The sequence below is a fragment of the Apis laboriosa genome, unplaced genomic scaffold (assembly GCF_014066325.1).
Source record: "Apis laboriosa isolate Shangri-la unplaced genomic scaffold, ASM1406632v1 scaffold34_cov151, whole genome shotgun sequence".
Taxonomy (NCBI): Eukaryota; Metazoa; Arthropoda; class Insecta; order Hymenoptera; family Apidae; genus Apis; species Apis laboriosa.
In genome coordinates, this window is record NW_025222928.1 from 6,178,402 (window position 1) to 6,196,803 (window position 18,402).

The window sequence follows — 18,402 nt, forward strand, 5'->3', positions numbered from 1 at the left end:
AGGAGATGGTTAACAGAAACAAGAGCTCGAGTTCATTTTTTGATAATCTCAAAATCATTGTTAGCTAGCTTACTCATTTCCGCGCAATCTTTTATCCATTTTATCTTTGGAAAATGTCTTGCCATCTTTCTAAAAAAAAAAAAAGAACTCTTAGATTACTTAAAAAAAAAAAAAAAAATTGAAGAAGAAAAAAATTTAGAGAAAATTACTAATTTAAATTTCAACTTTTAACAATCCTTTTATCAAACTTTAACAAAAAAAAATAATAATAAAATTATCTAACGGTATTTTTCCAAGATTTTATCGTTTCTAACCGTTTCGGACTATTTCGAACTGGTTTTAACTGGTTCCATTCGGTTCCAACCGATTTCTAACAAGTTCGCGATAGAAAATATGTCGGATAGAGAAGCGTGATCAAGAAAATAGATTGTTTCCAAAATTTCCAACCTCGATACTCGACGATGCACCGCACCGGAAATCGACGTAACGATTCGATGACGCGAGCGAAACTGTATCGTGGGGGACAGCTGGAAACAGCCTCTAGTTTTCGCGCGAACGTCCATTAATTTAACGAGGCACCGTCTCCCTAGGCGAATTTCTCCGACAACCGATCATATATTTCATGCGAAAAAATTATGGCGTGGCGTGTAAGTGACGGCTCTTCCGCTTTTACGAGAAACGAATTTGCTGACGGATCGATTTGATTGATATGAATCGATCCTGCCTCGCTCGATGATTTATTTTGGACAATTTTCCAGAGAAAATTATGAAATGACTTCTTATTAATTAAAGTTATCGGGATTGAATAATTGGAGGAGAGAAGGTTTAAGTGAAAATGGTCTGTGTACGATCAGACATCTTGTTACAATTCCTTACGTAACGTAATGTTAATGTTCTTTCTAATTGGAAAGAATCTTTGATAAACTTGTTTTTCTATCGATAACGCGTTATTTTTTTAAATAATCGAAAAAAAATTTGGAAATTTTTCAATAAAAAATGTTCTAAGGGAGGAAGATTAAGATCCAATAATATAGATCACAGATCTATATTAATACGTGATATTTTTTTTTTTAAATCAAATCTCACTATTTTCCATCGTTTCGCAAAACTATAATTTTCAAATATCGACACTTTTTCCATTATCTTCGTTCGAAAACTCGTCAAAGGTGAAAAAAAAAATTCCTATTTTCGCAACAACGTTTCATTTTTATTCGACATAGCTTGTACCTAGTAGCGAACGAATGAAACATTGAAAAGTCACATTTCCAGGGAAAATGGGAATCGTTTCACTAATAAACCGTTTAATGAAATATTCCATTCTTGGCAAATGGAAACCGATGCGAATTGAATGGAGACGAGATGGAATAATAAGAGAGAAAGAAGAGAGTTATGTATCGTTTCCGCGATGTGGACGAAAGTTGAACCGGAAGTTGTGAACGTAAGAAATACAAGAAACTTGTCTCTTAGAAGGAATTTAAATAATCGATAATTAAGAATTTGAATTTCCTTCGCGATGATGATGATGATGATGATGATGACGAATACAGAAGAAGTGCAGAATACAGAGCTTTGAAGAAATTATACCTTCGAAGATGGATCATTGACTCGCAAACAATCGAGTTGATTTTGTCGATCTGATTCTGGTAACGATAATGTTTAAGTGAATAATTCATACGATTGCGAATACGAATCTCATTTCAACAAATGATAGAATGATAGAAATGATGGAAGATAAAAATTACTCTATTCGTGCAGAGATTGATAGGAAGAGAATCAGTGCGCGAGAAAAAGAGAAGCATAATATGATGTATCGCTCGTCGTGATATACCACCACTACTCGGAATCACTCGTGGGAGCCGTGATGTTGGAAAATTTACAAGATACATCTGCCAAGAAGACAAAGAGAATAAAACACGCTGAAAAACAGGAAGAAGAATTTGGGTCAAGAAAAATCGTGAAAAATTCTTATGTGTTACGTGAAGATAACGTACAGTTCAAGCAAACAAAATGAAAGAAAGAAAAATAATAATAATAGAAACGAAATTCTAAGCTTTCCTAAGAAATGACAATAAAAGAAAAATATCACGTTCCTAAGAATGGAAAGAAAAGGAATCTTGTATGGGCTCGTCGTTCTTTTCAATAAAATTTCCAATAAAATCGCCATAAAAAAAACAACGAAATATAACGAAATAATATATAATAAAAAAAAAAAGAAAAGAAGAAGAGAAAAAGAAGGATCGAAAAGGATCAGCTTACGAGATAATCCTTTTCTATCGTAAGAAACATCGTGTCCAAAAAATGGCGACGAGAAAGGATGTCGAATATTCATAGTGAGATATGCAAATTGCAGGGACGCTCGAATATTCCACGCTGTTCTGAAGATCTACCACTTGGTTGGCCTACAATTTGAAAAGTGGAGCATCGTCGATGTAGAATCCCTCCCCTTCTAATGGCTGCAACTTCCTCCGGAGCGCGAATATCGCGGTGCCCATGGCGAGATTTACGAGCGCGGAGACGTCGGGCGGCGAGCAGATTCCGCGAGACGACGGAATTTACGCGGCGCGAAACCCGTGGACCTCGGTAAATCGTCGAAATTGCGGATGGAAAAACATCCCGGCCGGAAGAGTTTATTTCACGGTGAATTTATGCGAGCCGAATATGGGACGCGCGTCACCCAATTCATTTATCGTGCGCGCGCGTTCATTTCCTTCCTCGTGGCCTTTAAACGGATCCAAAAATCATTTTGCGAGATACGAATTCGATGGAAATAAGGGGGATGGGGTTCGAATAAATTGGAATCAATAATTCTTTTTCGTTTTCGAAATGTGAAATTAAGGATAAAGCGACGGATAAAATATTGGAGAGGTGTTTCGAAATGAATAGAGACGAAGAAAATTATCATTATAACGAGAGTTTTTCTCCTCATAGCGCTCAATTTTAGAATAAATTTATGGAATCGGTGGAATAGTGGAAATAATATAGATAATAATGTAGATTATGGTAATTTGTTTTATGTAATGTAAGGTAATTTTAATAATATCGGGAGAACTCCTTGGCGAAAGATATGTAGACCCCGATTCGGGGTTCACCAGCACGGAATCCTATGAGATATCTCGTTTTTTCTCGATTCCAGTGTATAAATTTTTTTGTATCATGCGTTTTTTCTGTGGTTTTTTTTTTTTTTTTGACATAGATATAGAATTTAAAATATCACTTTAAGTGCTTGGGAGCGTCCAAGCACTTTACCCCTATTTATTCCAGTCGTTGGATATTCCAGGCGATTGCTTCGTATCAGGATAGGAAAGGAAGATTTGGGCACGCATAAAATGGCAGAGAGGCGTAGTAAAAGAGAGCGGAAGATTATTAAAACAGAGGCGTAACAGAAAGGAAAGCTGTACACAGCTGTTGCTAAAGAGAATGGATTAAGAGGCCCTCAGAGATAGGAAAAAAAGCAGACTATTTCTTTTTTTGTGAGATTTGTATCTGTTATTTTGTATGATTTATAGTCCACTGAGAAAACAGGAAAGAAGAATACTTTAATTAATGATCGGTTATATGAGAAGGAAAATTAAAAGAGTTAAAAAAATAAAACGCGAAAGAATTTTAGAAAGAAAGAGAAAAAAGTTTAAACGTTGCATACTCGTGTATCAAGTATTTGTAAAAAAAATATCTCGAGTCTCTGAAAATTTTTGGCAAGAAAGATGAGAGATTTTTCTCTATTTTTTTTCAAGAAAATGAAATTATTCGTAAAGAATTCAACTTTTCTTAATTTTTCTATTTTTTTTTATTTCTCTCAAAAATTGAATTTTTTTATAAAAATATTATTTTTGCATCTTTATCGAAACGAATTTTTATTTCATTTCGAAATTCCACTTCTGCAAACAACGATAATTCAATATTTCGATAAGTAAATAAAATCACTTAAGTCTCGTAGAACAATGAAGAAGTTTATACAAGCCTGTAATAATAACATTTTGCAAGTTTCGTGTGAACTGGCTTCGTAAAAGTAAAAAATGATGCAGGCAAACAAACTAAATTTTTCCATCCGATTTCCTCTAATTTCCAGTAAGGAGTACGTTACACAATTTTATCTCTTTACATTTCTACAACAGGTAGAATGTCAATATTTTATTAGTATTCTTTTTCTTTTACTATTTCTATATATAGTTTGATAAAATATAAAGAGAACTTTGAATTGTGATTGAACCAGAATTAAGATTAAGAATTTATTCACTACACCACACGTAGTATAATTTTGGACGCCTTGACGAAAGACGTGTAGACCCCGATCCGGGGTTCGCCAGCACGAAATTCTACGAAATTATTTTTCTTTGATTTCATATCATATATACTATTTTTCTTATGATTCATTACACATCTTTAATACACTTTTTTCATTCGATTATTGACAAGGAAAAAATAGAATTTAATTTAAAGAAGCCTTCACTTTTCTCGCTCAAATTTCATTGCTAATTCTATTTTCCTTCTACAAACAGATTTCAACGAACAAGCCACAGCCGCTAACAGTCCATGCACAATGAAATTCTTCGTTGAACAGTTTCTCAAGCAAGTTCAGCGGAGAGATCATAAATTAATTTGATCAGCGGAAGAGGCAACGGTTGGCCATTTGTCGTCATTTCGTCGAACCTAACGAAATTAGGGAACAAACAGTTTCTCACTCGAGTTGTTCTACTGAAATTCGCGAATTAATCCATGTCACGTGAACGTCAAATTTCTCTCTGAAATATTCTCCTTTCGTCTTCTTTCGTTTGAATGACGAATTCAAAAAAAATTCTATTGATTCGATTAAAAGAAGCTATTCGATTTTGTGGAATAGACAGTTTTTGTGGAATATTTATTAACTCCAGTCTATGAGGGGATGCAATAAAACGAGCTCGTTTAGGGGTTGCGGGGGACCAGCACTTTGTTGATCCAATCGAATTTGCCATCGCTCGAGTGGCTGATCGATCCCTGTTAAAAGGATATCGCGGACCTTGCACAATTCTCAAGGATGAGATACGGTTTGAATAGATTCGAAGATTTCTTTCTTTTTTTTTTTTTTTCGTGCATTGAATGGAAAATTCAGTTTTTGTTGTTCAGTTTTCATTTCTTTGATTGAGAAAAATATCAGATATTGGATTTTGATTTATTCAAAATTTACAGTGAGAGAATATATAAAATTATTAATATTATTAAACCAACAAAGAGTCTTAGAGGAAAATTTGTATTGGATTAATTAAAATTTGGTTAACTTTAATTTTTAAAAATTATACTAGTACTGTTGTAAAATAACAATGTGTTCTATGAAAAATATCTGCATAATTTTAACTTTCAAAATTAATAATCCTTTGCCGGATTTTTTTCTCGAGAAAGAATAATAATTATCAGACATAATCTCATAGCGCAAAGAATTAAAAAATAAGAAACAAATGAATAAAAATCCTAATTGAAACTAATTAATTAAAATTTGCACCAGATTAACATAACAATTATTCTAATACAGGATACTTCTACTTCTATGATACGAATAATACGAATTTTGGCATAAATACAAATTTTAATTTTACATACACAAGAATATGCAATTTTGAAGAAATTTCAAAGGATGGGTTAGCCGTTTCAAAGAGTCGATTTAAGTCAGCATTCCGTTGATTCAACCAAATCTGGCTCCGGTCGAGTGGCCTTTCCGACGACGAAAAACGTGTACTGGGCGCGTTTAGACGAGATTAGGACAAGGGCGAACGGAGGGTTAAGTAGTTTCCATTGTAAGGATGCTTCACGATGTGACGTTTCTTGCTATCTCGAGCTTAACACACCTTAACACACGTATTTAGACAGCTCACGGTCACGCTTCTACGCTCAATTCATCGGGCGTAGAATATTTTTCCATAAAAATTATTTTTTTCACATCTCATCTTTATTTCTTTTAAAATTTAATCGTAAATTGTAATCATTGCCTGCTTTCTCTTTACCAAATCCTTGATATCCTATGTCTAGGTATTCGATCGAAAGCGACTCTTTCCCTCCTCTTTGCGTAAATTGCATAATTAAATAAGACAAGTTCTACCTAACAAAGATCAATAACAGAACGAAATCTGATCAATAATAAAAAAAAATTCGCGAATGATCCTGACTCCTCGTACCAATCGCAAAAATTCCAAAAATTCTAAAAACTCTCATCCCACGTTCACGATCAATTTCATCTCGTCCATCAATCATTTCATCCAAGATTTCAAAGAACGCCATTTCGTTCGCCATTTCCCTCTCACCAGGATCGGCGTAAATCAACCGAGTACCAATAATCGCCACCTGACTGTCGTCGCAATAAAGTTGAAATGCCGAATAATATCGTCGCGACGCCGTTGCCGCCACGATCCCGCGCCGCGAGCTGATTTATCGTCGTCCCACCGAGCCGAGAAATTGGGCCACCGACCAGCCGGGACACGCCCGCCATTGTTACCATTTCGAGGTTGTGATGTGCGCGCACGCACACGCATACATCCCCTTCGTTGCCGAGCGCGGCCATTCCCGTCCATTCACCTTCCAATCTCAATCGTTTTTAAACGCGTTTGAAGTTGTTTGGAGTTGTTTGAAGATGTTTGAAGATGTTTGAAGATGTTTGAAGATGTTTGAAGATGTTTGAAGATGTTTGAGAACGTGCGATCTTCGATTTGAAACAGAATATAGTTTTTTTTTTTTTTTGGAGGGGAAGAATTTACTATGAGAAAGGTTTGCTTCGACTGGAGAGGAAGTGGGTACGAATGTGAACGAAAATGATGTGAATATTAGATTAGATTAGAAGAAGAAAAAAGAGAAGAAGAGTGTTTTGTTTATATTCGTTGGAAACAGTGGAGATTATTGATTTTGTTTTGTTTTGATTCGAATACGCGAATACGCGTCACTGTCTCGATTATAAGAAGATAAATAAAATAAGAATGCAGAGGAACGATCGTTCGTCGAGTCTTTCGGATCTCATTCGGATCACGTGGAACGTGTCCGGTTTAAACCGATTCGATTTAACGGGGTATAATTACGTAATTACGCGGATTCCGCGCAATCGTAGAAGGGCGGGAGGAGGCCAATCAAATCTGTCACGCTCCAATCAACTTGCAATATCGAATCGAGCTTATATACGTATATTAAAACTTCTCCCTTGAAAAATGGTCGAAATAGATTTTTCACGTAACTTCAGAAAGTTGATCCAATACAAGAATATAATTTTTGAAACTTGATTTTGAATTGTGAGAAGGAAGGCAATCGAAATTTTTACTTGCATACTGCATCTTTTTCAGAATAAAAACGGAATATCGAGTCCATGACTTCAAAGGATTAACCAGTTTTGATATATAATCAAAAAAATTTCGAAACGAGTCTACGAGATCCTTGGAAAAAGTTAATTATATTTAGTCCAAGCAATAATTCCGAAAACTTGGTCAAAAAAGGCTAACTTTTATTCACCGTGCATTTTCTATTTAATTCTCATCACGAATCGAAGCAAAGAAATTTCGAAACGAATCCACGAGATCCTTGGAAAGAGTTAATTATATTTAGTCCAAGCAATAATTCCGAAAACTTGGTCAAAAAAGGCTAACTTCAGCGTGCATTTTCTATTTAATCCTCATTAATCGGGAGTCGAACCAAAGAAATTTCGAACGAGATCCTTGGAAAGGGTTAACCACTTCTAGTCCAAGCAATAATCCCGAGAACTTGGCCGAAAAAAAGGAAAGCAAGCGGAAACTTTTACGAAGCCCGTGGTGCATCGTCTGCTTAATTCTCGTGGCGGATCAGCGCTGAGAAATTGTGGGCCATCGGTCCGCCGGTCTGGCACCGATTTGGCAAATGTCCTCACCAGTTTCAAATTCTCCAACCCAACCAAACTCCCACCCCACTCGTTATCGTTCGCGTTCCAATTGCTCGATCTCGTATCTGGCTCGAATCTTTCGAAGAATCGCATCCGTCCCCTGACCCGATGCTCCGGTTTAGTTGAATCATCGCCATTTTTACCCCCCTCCAACCCTCGTTCGTTTCGTTCCCTCGAGACATTCGAGGCTCGATTGTTAAAATCAGATTGTTAACCACCAACACTGGAACACTGGAAAAATTGGAATCTTTAAATATGGATGGTTTATCGGGATTGGATGGTAGTTATTCTCGGGATTGGGAAGTTGGTAATCGCGTGAAAATCTGGTTGCTTGCGGTTGAGCCCGGATCGACCAAGTTTCCAACTATTCCGCACCGAAAATCCGTGTTTGAATAGGTAGAAGGGAAGTTTGTTGCTCTTGTTGTTGTTCTTGTTGTTCTTGTTGTACACGTGTAAAATTCGCGCGAGTTTAGGACCGTTTGGTGAAGCCGATCGTTAACATATAACGAATTATATATACGAATTCAATCATTTTGATTCGAACATGGACGAACATACAATACGATATTTTCATTTTGTAAGGAAAAATTGATCATTCGTATCGAATAATCATGTATTATCAAAGAAGAGTATTGAACAAATTTTTTGGAAACTTTCTTTTAAATGAATATGAATCGAATCTTTATTTGCTCTTCTAAGAAACAATTTTTTTCTCTTCTTAATTCGAAAATTGTCATAAACAAATATATTGAACGAAGAAATAGGGAGGAAAGTTATATATACATACATGTCCCGAAACTTGGCTCTCGAGGGCAGAATCAATTAAGAATTGGGAATGTAAGACGTGTCGGTGAATTAATCGCGTTTGAAGCCCGTTCTCCGCGAGTTCAGCCACTTAGGGTAACTTGCTCGCTCCTATCCAAGTGTTTACACTGACGACACTTCCTGTTATTCTCTCTCTCTCTCTCCCTCTCTCTCTCTTTCTCTCTCTACGCTTCTTAACGTAATTAAGTTCCCCGCGGTTGCGCAACTTCCCGCCCTGGAAACCCCATTGAATCTTCACGCGAGCCATTTCATTCAATTTTTCAATTTTTACAGAATATTTGGAGAATTTATTAAAACGAAAATATCTATATATTTATCATATAAAAGTTCCATTTATCAAATTTCATATAATTAAACCGATCGAGAATAAAATCGATTACTTATAAAGACAATTGAAATTGGAAATCCCATTGAATCTTCGCGTTCAGCTATTTATTCTTTTGTTACAAAATATTTATCAAAATCAAAATATCTATATTTATCATATAAAAGTTTCATTTATCAATTTTCACGTAAACATAATTAAACCGATCGAGAAGAAAACGAGAGCAAACCGATTACTTACAAAGACAATTGAAATTGGAAATCCTATTGAATCTTCGCATTTATTCTTTTTTTACAAAATATTTCGAGAATTTATCAAAATCGAAATATCTATATTTATCATATAAAAGTTCCATTTATCAAATTCCGCGTAAACATAATTAAACCGATCGAGAAGAAAACGAGAGCAAACCGGTTACTTACAAAGACAATTGAAATCAATAAAATTGTATCGACTCAAATTAACTCTCGTCTTAATATCCAAGAACTTCCCGATTAGCATCGAAACGACATTTATTACCAACCAATTTATTACGATCTAATATAAAAATCGATCGAATTTTTCTCGACGATGATTCGTTAATATTTTTCGAATCAATCGAAAAATCGAAATACAAAATCAAAGAGAGCGAAGAACTTCACAAGTTTTCCAATACAGGATTATTTCGAATTGCGAGTCAAACATTATGCTAATATGAAATCGACCGTTCACGTTTCCATTGCAGCGATCAACATGTCCAAATATCCCCCAAAATGAAAACGTTGAAAAGGATTCCTCTTGTATATATATTTCAAATTCGTGTATTCGATGATGTGTACAAACGATGAAATGTGGAATTAATATCGTAAACATCGACCGACCGATACCCCTTTTCCATTCGAATTCACGTTCTAATTAATCCACCTCCCCCGCATACCTTACGGCCATTCTCGGTGTTTACTCGGTGTCTCGGCCGATAACGAGCAGATGCATGGTAATTAGCCAGATCTCGACCGCCACGCCACTCCACGGCTCGCAGTCGAGATCGATTTTAACGCGGTTGTTCGCGGCCAGGAGCGTAATGGAAGGTAGCAAATATCTGCCCATTAAAATAATTAGGGATGCGTGAAACTCGAAACTGCAGTTAAATGGTGTCGTGCTCTTTAATGAAGGTGTTGTTGTGCATCCTTGGACGTCATTATTGCGGCGATGTCAAGTTTGTCAGAATTGATTGATCGAAGAATTTTGATTTAGAGATTTATTAACGAAAATATATCGATAAATGTTTTGATGTTACGTTGAAGTTAATAATTCGTTGCAATTTGTACAATTTGTTTCTCTGTATATTACAATTGATAATATTTAACTAGTTTTAAATTACGATAAATATTATTCATACATTTAGTCGTTTATTTTTGAAAAGTGTAAAATTGGGGATTTCGTATCATATTCAACAGTTTAATAAAAAGAGATGGTTAATATGTTTTCGAAAAATTTTTCGATATTATTTTTTCGATTTCTCGTTACTCGTGTTTACCCGATTTAATTACCTTTGGAGTTTTGCGATTGCGCCGCTGGAAACAATGGCCAAAGCTTTTGGAAACTGTATTGGATATTGAATTGATTTCGCAACGATTTGCACGAAATTGGAAAGATCCTATTGAGCTCGAAATTATGGTTGCCGGTGTTCCGTGCCAAGTTAAAGTGCACCTGACGAGAAGTAAGTGAATTTCGAGTAACCGCAAGACGGTATCGTCAGCATCCGCGAAATTGTTCCTTCAATTTGCAGCTTCATTCGATCAATCCTTCCTTAAGTTAAAGCTTAAATCAGTTTAAATCCAAAAATTATTATTTTCATCACTTTAAAATAAAAAGTAGAAACATTTGTTTTTCGAAATAATAATATTGAAAGTAAAATAAATCGTGAAGAAAAATAAAAGACAAGAGAGAAGGAGAATTTTCATTCTCTTGTAAAAATTGATTCAAGGATTCGAAGAAGCGGGTATAAAATTGGATAGTCGAAACGTGTTGTTCGAAAGAATCGAGACTCTCGAGAGGTTTGACCAATAAAGAAACGACGGAAAGTCAAAAGAACAAAAAACGGGGGAATTGGAAAAGCAAATCGAACCGTTTTCTATACAATCGTGTATACAGTTCTTCGGTGTACTCTGTCACGTGTCTCTCCGTCCTGTCTCACTCGAAGAAACTGCTGCACCGACACAAAAAGAAGAGCGGAAACAAACTGGCCGAATCAGCACCGGCCATCTCTTCCGATGCGCCATCTACTCTATTTTCTTTTTCGATCTCTTTTATTCCATTTCTATTGTTATTCGACCAACGTACCGTTAAAAACTTATAAATTCAATTCTAAGATCCAACTTCACGACGTGAAATAAAGAAACGATTCGAATTTTGAATTTTGATTCGATTGGAAAAGTTACTAGATTAAACTTGCTAGGATTGGAGAAGATCAAATTCGAAGATGAAAACGAATTTTCTTCGACGATCCCTATTACAGATTTCAGAATATCGCAACGAGCGGATGAAGACAAAGGAACAAAGAGACAAATCAGCAAGTTAATATTGACTGGCCTAGTTTTTAAATGATTCGCTACAATGCAACCCAATTGTCTCTGTATATTGCATCTTGGGAAGCTTGTTTCAAATATCGAGTCCCTCTCTTCTAATTGCTTCATCATTCTCGAGGCCGAGATCTGCTCAAGAATCTCGTTATCATAACGATCAAATTATTCTAGTGGAAAAAGTGTTTTTCCCTATGGAGCGGTTAACCTATGTAATAGAAATTTAACCAGGCAAAGAAGGATCAGGAAAGAATTCCTTTTTTGCGGGACAGGAATTTCCATTTACAGCTTTCTTTCGACGCTTGACGTTTCGGTGTCGAGTCTTTATTTTCTCATAACTTTTCCCCTAGGGAACGAGCGAGAGAAGAAAACATGCAGCGAATAGGGATGTTCAATCTCCGCGTGAAGAAAGCTTCGCTCTGCTATTTCGGTTGATCGTTCATTTAATCGGACAGAAATTCCCTAAGAAAGAGATAATCTTTTTTTTAAGACGATGATATTTTCGATGAAATATAGTTATTTGGTGTTTGAGTGACAATGAAGGAAATTTTGCGATAGTATATCTTTTTATATTTATCTCTGTCATTCAGGAATATACCAAGTATCTCGTATAATTTTATATAATGAAATATCTCGTTTATTTTTCATGATATTAAAAAAATGTTTAGAATAAAAATTAAATGGGCTATATGATATTCATTCTTTCGTAGATATACAGGTAAAAAGAATTTATAAAGGTTAACTTTATTTCTTCAAATGAAATTATATAATTTTTAATCCACGAGTCAATTATATAAATCTAAAAATTAGAAATAATTAAATATGAAACATATCTAGTAGGTTTTTACAGAGAATAACTTGCTAAATTTATTTATACATTAAAAAAATGTGGAATTATATTTATAGAAAATTAATTTCTTCTCGAAATCATTCAATGTTTAAAACATTTTTTAATATCTCAAAAAATTAAGACATTCTATCTATTAAAAATACATAATAACATCTAATACAAAACAAATCTGATATAAATTTTTTCTGAAAATCTAGTCTATTTTATTTAAAGATACAAAAAAAAAATAGTGTAATTTTTTTTCTTTAACTTTTTTACATTATAATAATTTTTAATTCTATACAGAAAAATCGTATCAATTGGAATCTGTATTCTCTCACGTGTTTTTCTATGCAGTGTTGCCAATAATGGTTAACCTTACGGTAACTAGATGAAAACCACGTTCGTCAAAGGAAAGGAAGAATATATTCGTGGAATTCACAATGTGAGACTGGATTGAAACGTGCTCGAACGTAATCCGTTATTGAGGGAGAAGAAATACGTGGTCGCGGTAGTAACGGGCGTCGATTCGACGTCGAAGCACGTCGAGACGCCTCTGCGGACTCTTGTTACCTCTGCTGCATCCGATCGATCCGATGTATTAATCTGAATGCAATGGACGAGGAATTTTTCCGTGCATCTATTTCAATTAGATTATTTTTTTTTTCAAGGCCTTCCTTTTTTCCCTCCCTCCTTCTTTTTTTTCATTATTATTTTGAAGTCAGATATTTTTAGAAGTTAATTGACGGATTTAAAAGGGAAGAGATAATTAGAATTACGATGGCGGTCAATCGATTGACTTGTACTACTAACTACTAATCTTTGGATTTTCGAATGAAACTGGATTAATATCGAATTATTATCTAACGACGTTTACAAAGTTCTGTATTGATGATAAACCTGTTAAAGTTATTTTTTCCACTGTAAGGACTTAATGCTCGACTCGAACTACTAATAACCCACTTGATTCAAAAACCAAACTTATCCAAACCAGATTCTTCTCAACATCGAAATTACAAACGAAATATATCCTTAAGAATACTTCAATATTACACCAATTTTTTACATTACACCAACGCTCGATTAAAAATAGCTTATCGTCGTTCCAAACTAAAATTGCTTTTCCAACTTTTACCAACATTTAAATTGAAAGTAGAAAATAGAGAAAGTTTTTTTTATTTGTTTGTGTAAATCGTTTCACGAGCGGAAAAAGAAACGGTCGATCGAAATCCAATTCGCAGTTGCGGTTCGAAAGAAAGGAAAAAGACAGGAGGAGGAGGAGGAGGAGGAGGAGGAGGAAGAGAAAAAACATATCACGGTGAAAAAGTCAATTTCTCGTGTTGCAAACAAACTATCAATGCGCCTATCCCTCTCGACGCCTATTAAAACTTTTTAACCAAAACGTTTCCCATTCCCACTCTTGTATTTCTATTAAAACTTTGCCAATCTATTAAACAGATATTCGAATCAATAGAAAAACAAATTTTATCCATATCCAGTTAATCCATTCGGATCATCCACTCGAAGTTTCTTCGAGAAATAAAACAAATTCTTTTAAAATCGTCCGCTATTTTTTTTTTCTTTTTTTCAATATTATATTCAACAACATTTATTATATTTTTTTCTTTCTTATATTTTGTTCCCCTATCAATATTATCTTTCGACATTGCACATCGATCAATGATATTCGATTCCTTCTCGAAAGGAAGAGAAAATGAAATTTCTTTTTCTTTTCCTCTTTGCAACAATTACGTAAGAAATACGAAGAAAATCTTTCTCTTACTTGCAGGCGATGGCGGCGGCGCTGGTGGAGATGGCGACTCCATGGTGGGCGGCGGTAATTCCGAGAAGAAGAATACGGAATACGAGACGAATCTCTTCCTCTATAGCGTAAGTAAATATATATTTCACTTCCATCCGCTTGCACTTCGATCAATCGACAACGCCACCCTTCTATAAATAAGTTAAGATCTTGGCTCGAATGTAAATTACCTTTGAATTACCTTCTTACAAACTTTAATTAGATTACGTAATTAAATTGTTGAAGTATTCATCATCGTCTCGCCATTTCGTAATTAAATTGTTGAAATATTCACCATCGTTGCCATTGGTTTAAATAAATATTTATCCGTTTGCACTCGTCAATCCGCGTCTATATCTCCTCATTTCTTCCTAAAATAATTAAATTATGAAAATAAAAAAAAAAGGGGGAGGGGATAAAAATTCACAAAATTTCGATCAAAATCAAAATCCTTCTTGGACACTTCTTCGCCTACTTCTTCTTCTTCTTAAACAAAATTAACAGTCCAAGGGGTGAAAGTAATTCGAGGGGGTGAATTTGTAATTCGAATTCGTCGCGTGATGAAAGCGCGATGAAAGTTGAACGTGGATAAGAAAACTGGGACGTTCCGGCTTCTCTTTTCTCCAAAGAAGAAGGGTCCTTCTTTAAAAAAAAAAAAAAAAAAAAAAAAAATGAGAGAAGGGTGCGATTCGCTCGAGTGTGCAATTCGCTTAATTGTCGTTCAACGAACAGAAGCCGAGCCGCGAATGGATTCCACCGCGATCGTGCATCTTTTTTTATTCTTCGAAACATTGTCCTTCGCTGTCACTCTCTTTCTCTCTCTCTCTCTCTCTTCCTTCCCTCCATCGTCCCAACCGTTCCAACGCTGGGCTGACGAGGGACCCTTCCCCAACGAGAGCGTCTTTCGCTTCTTTTTCTTATTGTAATCGCTGTCCCCCCGAGCGATTTAGAGACGTCTTCAGGTTTCTTGGTAAATCGCCGCCTCTCCTCTTTCATCCCATTACATTCCATTTCCCTCTATCTCAATCAAAATTACGAATATTTCGAAGCATCGATAAATTTTGATCTTTTAACAAGCAAAGCTAACAATGATGGATGATGATGATGATGATAATAATAAGTGAGAAAATTAACGATCGTGGATATTTCAATATGAGGAATATATGAATCTTACATAATTTTGTATGTAAATTCATCTATCCGTCGTATATATACATAAATTTTTATGCAACGAGTAAATGAGAAACGCAGTAAACGAAATCTCGAAACGGATGAATGAGAGAAAAGTTTCATTCTTACTATATATAATGTGACAAACTATACGATATCAACACCGAAGAAAGCAAAGGAAAAAAAAAAAAAAAATAACCGAATAAAAAGAAACTCGTTCAAGGAGAAGAGATAAGGAGTATCGAATATCCTATCTACCGTTTCCAATCCGCAGCTTCATCGAGCCGATATCTTTCTCTCTGAACAGAGCATCCCATCGAAATAACCAGTGGTGCCAATTCACCTGGAACGCTTAAAAATTCTCGATACTCACTCGTCGCTCCTCCTCTTGATCCTCCTCCGCTTTTTCGCTTCGTTTCCTCGGCAAGAAATCGGCCGAGATAAGCAAAGGAAATAGTAAGCGAGGAACGAACAAACGAAGACAAGAACAGAGAGAGAGAGAGAGAGAGGGAGAGAGAGAGAGAGGTGCAAAGGAAATCAGCGACGATAAGATTGGTCAGAGATAATTTCGACACTATCGAGAGGTCAGTGCAAGAAGAGAAACGGATAATTGGATATCCAAGAATCGAGGTCGAAGTCAAAACCGCGAGCCTAGTCCACGAGGAACTCGATACAGTTCAAAGGGAGCCGAGTTAATTAACCGGGTATAGAGAGTGAAACGAGGCAATTCCCTCCATCCTCGTTCCGCCATTTTCTTTTTTTCCCGCATTTCAAAATCGCGATGATCGTTATGCAAGATCGTATCTTTCTTCGACGATCGGCGAGACGTTGTTGAAATCCAATTTCAATTTGATCGAACATTTTTTAAGAATAACAAGAATCCAAGGTATCCAAGGTAAGGTAAATTTAAAGCGAGTTTTCTTGGGTGTAAAAAAATTTTCTTGGGCGATTTCAATGGTAGAATATAATAAAAGTTAATAGAAGGGAAGTAAGAAAAGTCTGATCTTTTGAATTTCTCTATGTTTTTAATATTGGAATAAGAAATCAAAAGAATCGTAAAAATATAATTTTCTTGTAAAAGTTACTGTTAGAGTATATTCACCTTTTTTATTCTTATCGTTATAATTCATTTATCAGTTGCCTCTTTGATTATTGATTCCTCCCAACAATTAATTAGTGGTATCGGTTAGATAGAATGCTAATTAGATTAGAACCTGGATAGAAAGTTGGTCGAAACTTGCGAGAGACTTTGACGCAAACGTAAATCGAATGGAACAGCACCTTATCGACTTTCCAGGCCCGATAAGCCTCTCTTCTCTTAGGTTAGGTTGATAAGCGTGTCGAGGCGACTTTCCACGCTAAAGCGACTTTGTCGAGATTCGCGCGAATCGGATCAGATTGAACTGCGTGGAAATATCACCAAGGAAAAATATTTTTCCCTTCTTCTTTAAAAGAAATGATTTTCCATGGCGAGTTTCTTCTGAACCGGAATGCTTTGCTTTGAAGTCGAGGAAACACGTTTTTCAATTTTTCATTGTTTATACTTGTACTACCTTTTCGACGAGGACTTTTTGTTCTTGCTAGCAAGAGAACTAATTATTCTTTGTTGAAAATTGAGAGAAATTCTCTCGGCGAAATTTCAATGAAAGTTTTTCTGTCATAGAAAAATGTTTTTACAATGTTTAACAATGATACGTTTCTACGAGTAACGATACAAAAGATTATCCATATTTTTACGTGAATTACATTCCAAAGAAATTGGAAAAATCTTTTCTTTTTCCTGTGTTCAAGATACAAAAATTTATACAGGATGTGATCAAAAATATGGGAACATCAGTTAATTGAAAATTTCTAATTTTAAACAACATTTAATCTTCGTAAAAATTTTCTTTTCGATTTTATTATACGAATTATTAACAAAAAATACTGGTTAATCACAGATAGCATTGGATATTGGATGCCATTGGTCGAAGAATAGAAAATTTTTTAAAAATTTTTAAAAAGGAAAATATTTGAAATTATTTCAAGAATCCCATATTCTTGAATCATGTATACATTTTATTATATTTTATAAAAAAAATAGATTTCAATGATCGATTAAATGTAAATAATATTTCAAGAAAATTGGATAAGTTTTTTTTCAGTGTTTTTCTTTTTTTTTTACGATATCGTTAAAATAGAACGTTTCGTTAACTAATTAATTAAATACATTCAGTGATTAATCCACGAAGCCATCGTTCGTCCAATTAAAGCAATCGTTCGTTATATTCATCGACTTTTTTCTGTTTGAACGACATCGAATTCCCTCCCAATATCGTCTTCGTATTGAATATTTATAATCAACTAAGTTCTCTTAACTATCCCTCTACCTGTCTTGCTGCTAATGAAAAAAAAAAAAAAAACGAGCGATGCGATAATGAATCTGCGAAACGTGAATGATTTTCCAATTTAATAAGATAAAGATCTCGAAAATTTTATAATTATATTCTTCTAAAAATTCTTCTTCGATTTTTCTAATTGTAAAAATTAATTTTGATTGGAATCGATAAAATACACAAAAGTCACGTTTCAATTTATTAAGGACTTTAGCGTTGTAAGTGGAAAAGAACGTGTGTGATCAACCAATTATTTGAGCAAACTTCTTTGCCTCTTCGATAACGAATCACGAAAAGCATTTAAAAACTTTTCACGAAGCGAATGCAACAAATTGCCGTTTACTGTAAGTAGAAAAGTACGTGCTTGATCAGACTGGCTCAAACGACGACTATTCATTTCTTCCATTTAATTCTTTTAGATTTCTTTTCTTCAATGGACAATTACGACAGATTAGAGTATTTCGAAATTACGTGACTTGATTCAAGTCTAATATAAATTAATTGTAATTACCTTTTGTAATTAACTAATTTTGAATTGAATAAAAAGATATTAAAAATATTTCCACGTTGAAAGTATTAGAGATACTCTTCTAGAGAGTTTCATAGTCTATTACAAGTTACATCTCCAAGAAATTGAACTACCTGTGCTTCAGGT

At 34.9% G+C, this 18,402-nt stretch overlaps 1 protein-coding gene across 4 annotated transcripts in view; it reads left to right on the forward strand.

The window, feature by feature from the left end:
• The window catches only part of LOC122715275 (solute carrier family 12 member 4), a 154,363-nt gene that overhangs the window by 125,628 nt on the left and 10,333 nt on the right, over positions 1–18,402 (forward strand). For all 4 annotated transcript variants that reach the window (XM_043937335.1, XM_043937336.1, XM_043937337.1 and 1 more), the window contains one exon: positions 14,191–14,291. In XM_043937335.1, the coding sequence (XP_043793270.1) occupies positions 14,191–14,291 (101 nt within the window). The remainder of the gene's footprint in view (positions 1–14,190; positions 14,292–18,402) is intronic.